The 9,697-nt window shown below is 44.2% G+C and overlaps 1 protein-coding gene across 1 annotated transcript in view; it reads right to left on the bottom strand.

The window, feature by feature from the left end:
• CNTNAP5 (contactin associated protein like 5) overlaps window positions 1-9,697 on the bottom strand; it is a 573,569-nt gene that overhangs the window by 184,622 nt on the left and 379,250 nt on the right. The window contains exon 11 of the mRNA XM_019522627.1: window positions 3,428-3,534. Within this exon, the coding sequence (XP_019378172.1) occupies window positions 3,428-3,534 (107 nt within the window). The remainder of the gene's footprint in view (window positions 1-3,427; window positions 3,535-9,697) is intronic.

The following is a 9,697-nucleotide window of genomic DNA, read 5'->3' as shown; positions in this document are numbered from 1 at the left end:
CCCCCCCCCCCCCCCCCCCCCCCCATTCGGAGAGATTCAAATTGATTCAGGCCTTTGAATTGGTCTCCTGATTCGATTTGATTCCTCCAAATCGAATCAGCACCTGAAGCTTTGCATAGCCCTACTGTACATCACACCAGTGCATTTCCATATTTCTCCAGTCTAATATTACTGTTTGTCACCATGCTTGAAAGTAAGTTGCTAGTTCTTTCATCCAGCTAAAATCAAATTCATTGTTGAAACCCCCCTACTTGCAAATAGGGAAAGTGAGCAGCTAGCAGCTGCCTTTTTCATTATTTGTATACTGAGATACTTTGGCATCAGCCTGCAGATATATCCCTCAGTCTGCCCTGTGTCCTGAGTTTCTTTAGCTGGACACTGTGCATTTGTTCCTCAATGCTGGCTGCTATTTGTTTCAATCTTTTACTTGGACATTGCCGAGGCCCTTGCTATTTCTCCACACACGGATCCCTCTCTTTCTCTCTCTCCTGCAAATGGGAACCTTGCATCCCACAAATGCCCTTGTCTTTAATTAGGGAATCATTCAAGTTTCTCAAATGATGTGGGGGTGGCAAAGTCTTCAGCTGAACCTAAGTAGCTGTTCCCACTTCTGCTTCTTGGTTTTGGATTAAAATAAACAAAACACCACCACCCTTTACTTCAAAATCCATGCAGTCTCATGCTATATTGAATCACAATGCTCCTCAGACACCTTTAACGGATGTTTTAGTGTTCCTGACTTTATTCCTGACATCAGCCTCTCTCTCACTTATTATCCTCCTTTCCCCTAGATGAGGGTATGAAAAAATATCCTTTACAATCATTTCCTCGTCTTTTTTCCCATGGTCATCTCTGTACACAGACTCAATTACTGCTTCCTTTGCTTTCATGCTCGTGCAAGGCTTTTTGTCATTCCCAGTAGCTGGAGTCCTTACAAGCTGCTTATTTGCTCTGTTTCTAGGGGCTGCTTTGTTTGCCTGTTAATAAGACTCCCTTTCCTTGCCATGGGTTTTACAAGGCTGACCACCAATCCTATGTACTGCATGCTGGATAAAAACAGGTCTGCAATAGCAGTGAAGATGAACTCTTCTGAGATTTCAAGCCCTGGCTCTATTGAGCATGTGTGACTTTTCTCACAGGCTTATAACTTGTAGAGGTGTGCAAAATGGGCCCTAATCGATTCAGATTTGGCCTGAATTGGGGGCAAAGATTTGATTGGTCGATTTGGATCACTGTTTGCAATTCAATTCAGTAGAATCCGAATCTGAAGATTTGATGCTGATTCGGAGAATCAGCGATTCAGCCATAGACACAGCCTTAAATGTTTTTTCTACATACCTTGAGGTACCAGGCATGGCTTAGGAACGCTGTGATGCTGGGGCAGATGGAGCATCCCATAGGAGAGCGGGGGTACCCCCACGTGCTCAGTGGCAAACCCAGAAGTGGACAGCAAATTTTTCTGGTCCACTTCTGGGTCCACTAGGTAGTGTGCTGGGGGGCCCTCCTGAGCCCCCCCAACTCGGTGATTAGCTGCAGGGGGACCCCAGATGCCCCCGAGACCCAGGTTGTTGAGCCAGGGGTAGGGTGTGTGTGGGGGGGTGTCCCCCAGTGCACTCCCCAGTGGACCTGGAAGCAGACTGGAAGTGCTTCTGGTCCACTTCCGGGTCTGCTGCCAAGCACACTGGAGAGCGTCCGTCCCCCCCACCCTGTGCTCCCGTGGGATGCTCCATGCACCTCAGCACTGCGGCATTCATGAGCCGCCTGGTACCTAGAGGTATGTAGAAAAAACATTTAAAGCTGTTTCTATGTCCACATCTCCAAATATTTCCGAATCAATTTGTAGTGCTCAGATTTGATTCAGAGAGATTAAAGGGTCCTCTGATTTGATTCACATTTAGAGATTCGGCCACCAAATTGGGCTGAATCGAATCAGGGACCGTTGCACAGCCCTAATAATTTGCCCTATAACTGTGAAAAACCTGGGGAGATTATCATACATGTAACAAAATACACATACCCTACACCAACGAGAAGTTCCTTTTAAAAAGTACTAAATCTTTTCAAAGGCCAAAACCTTCACCCCCTCTCCCCTCCCCCAGCCTTGTTCTCAGAAGCACCAAAACAATGACCCCAGCACTCTTTCCTGCCCAGGCCAGGGGGGTCGGACTTGATGATATACTAAGGTCTCTTCCAACCCTAACATCCATGAATCTATGAACTGTAGGAGAAACGCAAATAACACTTACATATGCACAGACATGAGCAACCCCCAGCACAAAAAACTTCAGCCAAAATATTTAATTTGTCAAACCTCTAGGAAACTGAAACCAAGATATTATTACAGTTAAAGTAGGATAACTTTAAAAGAAGAAGCTGACTTCTCCCTCTTATATATATCTGACCCAATTTGACAAAATTAATAGCACGTATATTTTATACCTCACAGGGTGCACCCACACATGTAATTAATGTGGAACAATAAACTCCATCACTTATTATGCCAAAGTTTACTGCTCCCAGGTGTGCTGTTTGACTGTGCGCCCAGGATCCCAGCACGTTGAGTTGAGCTGTGTCACAGTAGCCCCAGCATGCAGGGAGCTCCAGGGGTCAACCTGCCAGCCCAGGGCTGTTCTGACCCATATCAATATGCTGCAAAGGGGCTGGCTGGGACATGAGGGTGCTCCAGTGTGGGGCCAGCCAGCAGGCAGCCTCGCATTGAAGCACTCTTGTACCCCAGCCAGCCCCATCAGTGTGCCCTGTCAGTGTCTGCACATATAAATACAAGAACTCCCCTGCTGTGTTTATTAGTTACCTGCAGCTGAATAGGGCTGCATGTCTAGACACCAACATATTTACTGTAGAACTAATTCAGCAGCTCCATGATAAATGCCTCATGTAGGCATGCCCACAGACATTCAATACTACTATTATAGACCATGCTCCTAAATCATCCTTTAACACACCAGCTTCACCCCCACACTTATAATTATAGGTGTTTGATACAGTAATAATAGTGACCATTGCAACTCCAAAACACACTAAGGTCTGTTTTACTACAGGAAAACCTCTGGCTGAGCTCATTTTTTATGAGAAATCCAGAAGCTGCAAGATAATGGGATGCCATTTGATGGATGCTGCAGAAAAGGAGGAGATAAGAAAATGCAATAAAGCTGGACAAGAGAAAGTCCTTTGACTTTTAATTCAGCTCCAGAAACTCTTCTTTAAGTGTGTCAAGAGACTTGTGTGCCTGTGCAATAGACTCCTTTGCCAGTAATAGGCTAGGTGTTGACCCACTGCTATCCTGTCTGAGAGCAGCCTATTGCATCCAGTAATAACAGACGGCTCCTTGCAGCATGCACTTTGTGCTTTTGCACTTGGATTTCCTATAGACTGGCTGTATCAGAGTATCCTTAGCAAGTTTACTTACAGTTATGGCAGGTAGCTCCCATGTAACTCGTTTCACTACAATCACAGTAAAAGGTGGTCCAGGACTGAGAGCATTTCCCTCCATGTTCACAATAGTTTGGCAAACATCTAATTGGAAAGGTTAAAAAAAAAATAATTGTCAGCTTTTCGGTAGAGGTCATATATGCAAGGAAGAGTTAAATTCTCCACCCCCTTCCCCAAGCTAACAGTTTCCTGTGGCTGTATCACTGCACAATGACTGAAAGATTATTTTCTTCCTCTGATCTCGTATTCACTTGAAACAAAAACATTTAAAATAACAACTTATGAATTCATCCTGGGTGGTATAGGGAAGTCCTTAATAATAGAAAACACTCACCTTGTCTCCTGTGCCTAAGGAATTAAAATATCCTTTTCATTCAGATCTTGGTCAAAGAGGCCACATACTAGGTGTGGGGGGGGGGAGCTATAAAAGATCTCGTTTCAAAAGAGAAGACTTGCACACAAAAAATATTACTTTCTGCTTTGGTAAAATCTGGATTGCTACTATAAAAAGAAAATCAAGCTCTACTTCAGCTGTGATAGCACAAACAACATGCAAGCCTCAAAGCAAAGGGGAAAAAAAAAACATTTTCTGATTATGTATTCTGTATTCTCTTCTTTCAGTTGCTGTTCCTCCAAAGTATTATTGCCAAACAGTCATTAAAAGAAGAAAGAGGCATAGCAGCATGCAACAAGGGAAGTGAGTAACAGCAGAAGCTGTGGGAGACAAATCCAATCGAAAGTGCAGCAGTCTAAATTCTCATCTCAGCTACACGGCTGTAAATCTACAGTTGTTCCAGAGACTTGAACGGAGTTACCCCAGCATAAAAGAAAGCAGAGCCTTCCCTGATGTATTTATTCCTATCACTTCCTAGATCACCCCTCTTATGTTGTATGCTTGGGTTTGAAACCAAGGTCCCGTTGATACAGAGTGAGTTGTGCAGTGGTAGGTGGATGGGACAGCAGGACAAAGCATCCACTTCAAGTGCACCCATGCCACACTGTCACTTCCTTTGCTATAATTCCCCCACTTCAAATCATTTCTCTGGCCCTAACCCTCAGCTGATACAAATCTGCACTGAAGCCAATGGCTCTCCATAGATGTACCCAATCTGAAGACCCAGCCCTACATTTTCCTTTCGTTTGCATCAGGTACATAATATCCCAACATTATTTTTTATTTTGTTCTGCACATTGGAGGCACTCCTGAATCTTGCTTGCTCTAGGACTCTGACAAGTATGCTTATAGCCTGGCAAGGGTCTCATTAAGCATAGAAGTGGCAGATGCAAAATCTTGCAGGTGACCTACAGCAGCTGTCGCTGTGATCTACACTGACCCACCTCTGATGTCTCTGTCAACCCTTATTGAGTTCAAGGCCACTGGAAGCTGCCAAGCAGTGACAGCCTGTACAGATTTTTTTGGAAATGGGAGAACTACTTTCTCTCAGCTACAAGGGCAGCTTTTAGGTGGAAACATTTTTGCATTAGTGCACAAGGGCATAGTTTCACAAGGAAAACCTCAACGTGAGGTTTGAGCTACGCTAAAGCTCATCAACTATGGGGAGAATGAATAGGTAAGTATTGGCTGAAGCCCAAGTTTTTAATGTGCTTGCAGAAGGCATCATTTATGTTAATTAAGTGACTGTTGAAAAGAAAAGAAAAGAAAAGAAGACTGCAGGGCACGCACGTTTTTGCTTTTGTTTAATCCCAAAAGCCGTGTCCAAGAAAAGCTCAGGTTCTGGTTAGTGGTTTCTCTCATGGATCAGAATTCCCTGCTGGCATGAAATCAGCAATGCCCTTCAACTGCCTATTGATACTGGGTAAATGGCAGAGTGGATATAGGTTAGAGGAGCCTCTGGACTGCTCTACTTAACAGCAAGGCCAGGCCCAATGTACGGTTTTCTGTAAGAACAAGGAACTATAAACCGCTCCACTTCACTTCTGTGCTCAGGTTCTCTCGCACGGAGCTGTATTTGGATGCAGAGGGAGAAACTAATAAGCCAATAAGCTCCTTGCCCGACATAACATGTCTCCTGGAGGGTTTGTGATGCCCAAGCCAAAGGGCTCAATCCTGGGATTGAGTAGAGAATGGGGCAGTGAGGCCAGCTGCTTTATGTAAGGTCGTTCCACTAACCTGTGTCCACCATGCTGCCTCCTTCAAACGCTTCAATGTTGTACCTTGTTGGCTTAGAAATGATATTTAAAGGCCTGTTTTTTTGGGAATGGGCTTATAGGTATAGATATATGTATTATAAGGGGTCAAGATGGACAGAAGGGGTTAACTGGATTTCTGAAGAGCTTGGGAGATGCACACAACTTCTCACGGCCCTGAGAACAGACGGGCTGTCTAGCACGACAAGGCCAACAAATGGACACAGCCTGAGAATGAAGTGGGGCATGCCATAACATGAGATCACAGCCCTGGAAATCACAGATGGGCTGCCAACAAGGACACATAGTCTAGGAAACAGCCTGGGAACCAAAGAAGTATGTACCATACTGTCTGATAACATGAGATAAGCGAAACCAGCCACCAGACCTCAGAGAGCAGGGCGGGCTAAGTCCCGGTTTTGGGAGAACAGACCAAATTAGGAGAAGGCCTGGAAGGCTACGTGGACATGTGACCAAAGAGAGACAACCAGTCAGAGATAGCCACGGCTGAAGAGTCATCAGGAGTCATCAAGGGGGAAGGAGAATACAAAAGTAGAGACTTGAGAGTAACAAAGGGTCCCTCCCTTTGTCTTGTCCATTCCTCCCATCCCTCTCTGTTCCCTCTCATCCCTCCCCATTTTGCTCCCTGAGAGGGGCCTGCATCCCCATCCCTGTCCCCCAGGAAGGGTCCCCGAGGTCACCATAGACCGAGGGTATACCAGTAGCCCATCTCATACACCCCACTGGAGCGGGGCTGCGGGCCTCGGCATCCCACTTCCAGACTGCTGACACCTAAGAGACAGCCTTAGAGTGGAGCCTGCATCCTGACCAGACGTACTTTAACTCTGATGACAGCCCTAGGATTGGTAGATATAGAATTATTTTATTGTTTGTATTGTTGCTTTTTTGTTCTTACTCTGTTTCGATAAATTACCCTATTATCGACTGGCAGGTGTCGTGGTCGGTCTGAGGGTTGCGCCCACTCGGAACAAAGGTATAGGTGCTGGGTCCAAATCCAGTGCCAACAGACCCATTACGGTGCATTCAGGAGAACCAACCAGTATAAACTGTTGCCAACTCTTATGGTGTTTGGTGTTGTTCTTAAAGTCTATGCTTTGGGGTATAAGGTAAGTTTTTCACATTCCCAAAGCGGAGACTTTAAGAACAACGCCAAACATCACGAGAGTTGGCAATACTGAGAGCATGTAGAGAGTGCAGGAATTGTACTGCCAAAAGACTACATAGGGGGTGGATGAGGAGAAGTAGGAAATAGAGGAGGCACAGAAAATTTGGGAAGCAGGCCATGAAACTCAACAGATCTCTTGAGATCCATTGGTGCCTCTAGAGAGCAAACCACTTCACTCCCCTTTCAGGGCAAATGCTAAGAGAGATAATGGGTAATGCATGTCAACAGGGCCAAAGCTAGTCTCTCTGATGACTTTGTTTCAACATTTTGGAAAAGTTGACCCCAAATACCAAGAGAATCTGACTTTCAACCTCCAATCGCTTTGACAGGTCTAGCCCAGGTGGACTTGGGCAGAACCCAATGCTGCCACTTTTGCATTTATCGAGTTCCCTTGGCCAGAAAGATTTCAAGCACTTGAACAATATTTCACATGCACAATTCCCCGGTCTGGGCCATTATGGCACATGAGCAGGCAAATAGCTGAAGCCCAAGGAAGCCAAGTCTTTCTCAAAGTCATTCCAGGTCATCTGTCTCACCTGGGAATGAAGCACAAGTGTTTTCAGTGCTGTATCTACCCAAGTTCATGCAAAATGCTTAAGTCATCACCCCGGGATTTTAAACATCTACGTGAACTATGGAAGACACTTAACATCTCTGTGCCAGATTCAGCCCTGCATTGGTGTAATGATAAAGGTAAATATACCTTGCCTCACCTCATTTGTTTCCCGTGGGATCTTGGTGTAGCCCCCTGGCACAAGCTAGAGCAGCCTTTAGGTCATCCTACATGTCAGTACTGCTTCCATGTCTCCTATTGGGCTTGCAGAGGTTTAGCTTTGCTGGGGATCAGGTTTGTTTTGCCATGCCTCCTCCCACACTTGATACACCCTACCTCCTTTGCCACTGTGCCAGAATATGCCCTGTGCCCCTCCCCATTTCATAGGCCTATGTTTCAGTTATGCCACCAGTGAAGTAGGCACAACTATACCTAATTCAAAGGGGACTTGGAGAGAATAAATGCTTGATGTTTGCACAGATTTTAGAAGAGGTAAATTGTCACTCACTGCACTGTGTTATTATCATCACTCCCAGCTTTAATGCCATTAATGGATGGATATGTTCTTCACCTATTTATGAATTACTTCTTATTAATTAATCCATGCAATGAAGATAATTAGTAATGATCAGAGGGTAGCAAAGGTCCACAAATGATGCTTAGGTGCCATTATTCCATTAGAACAGCTTTCCTTTAAATGCCTTGGAAAGATGAAGGTCAGTTCTTGTTTCTATTTGTTTTCCAAACACATATTTCCCCATGAACACCCCCCAATAATGCTCCTAATGCCAGCCAAATTATCAATGTAAGCTCTTAATGACCTTCATAAATTCAAAATTAGACCATTTTTATTCCTTACTATTTGTTTTAATTATCACCAACTTCATTGATCTCATTTTTTGGTCAGATAACTAACTCTTCTAAAAGCTTGTGAAACCAATTCATGTTCAACTCCACTCTGACAATTACCATAATCCCATTGTAGCCCAGCAGTTGTGTGCTCATTAAAGGTTTAATTTATCCTAATTGCTGTCAAAGCCAATATTAAGAAACAGCTATGATGAAAATTAATCAAGAGATGGGTAAATTATGGGATGCCTATGCCCATGAATGTCCTGGATCCATGGTTTAAATTACTTTGCTTATTATTAGTATTCGTATCATTAGTATTATTAAAATTCCAACCACAATTCCATTGCACTAGGCACTGTACATCGTAGCAGACAAGTCCTGCCACAGATCATTTGTAATTTAAATAGACAAAAGAAAGATTTTCTTTTTCCATGAGGTCTTGGGATAGGTTGATAACTAGTGACTCACCTATGGGAGTCCTTGAGAGGGCTGGGAACCGAACGCTGAGCTCCTAAATACCAGACCACTCTCTTGAACAATTGCATATCCCATAACAATTGTTTATAACAGTGACATATTAGCTAGGTCCAATTTCCCTTTTTTAGATGCACCTCATAAAGAAAAGCCAAGCTGGAATACAGCCATCTGAATGAGCCTCAGGCACAGCCCAAACAAAAGCCATCGGTGTCTTTGGATGAAACATCCCGCTGTAAAGACACACGTGTGTTCATCCCTTTGACTTCAAAGGAAGAAGTACACACACATCTAAAGGCAAGCTGTGGTCCTTTGATAGTAATGATCAGTGATCAAAAAATAACAAAGATAAAATGACTTGAATGGAAAGGTGGAAGAAGAGCTACATGTTTGATGTGAGGTTTGGCATGAAATAAGTTCAGTGCTTTCGTTAAGCATTTCATGGGCTCTGGTTGGTGTCCCATAGTCATCGCAACACATCACATGCACACAGGTCTCTCATCTTTCCTAGCTGTAGTGGGAAACCAAATAAAAAAGAAAGACGGGGAGAAAGAGAACAGCGCGATAGAAAGGCTCCACTGATTCTCACCACTTTGAGATGCTTAAAATTGGTGACTCACTGACCGCTACATATATATAAATCACTTGAGAAGAATAATATAAGCCTGAAGTGAAATACACCCCAAATCAGAGTAGTTAAATTATATTATGTTATGTACAAGTTTAGAAAGAGCAAGACTATATACACATTATAAAAAAATATAGAAAGAGTCTTTTCATTGATAGGTTGGTATCACAGAATCATAGAATCGATGAGTTGGGGGGACCTGGACAGATCATCGAGTCCGACCCCCTGCCAGGGGCAGGAAGGAGCACTGGGGGGGGCAGGGGTCATAAGACCCCAGCCAGGTGCCTATCCAGTCTCCTCTTGAAGATTTCCAGGGAAGGTGAGAGCACCACCTCTCTGGGAAGCCTATTCCAGGCTCTGGCCACCCTTACAGTGAAGTAGTTCTTCCTAATATCTAACCTAAACC

This window comes from Gavialis gangeticus, unplaced genomic scaffold (genome assembly GCF_001723915.1).
Source record: "Gavialis gangeticus isolate Ggan-Ray unplaced genomic scaffold, GavGan_comp1, whole genome shotgun sequence".
NCBI lineage: Eukaryota > Metazoa > Chordata > Crocodylia > Gavialidae > Gavialis > Gavialis gangeticus.
This window is presented reverse-complemented; position numbering and strand designations above follow the sequence as displayed.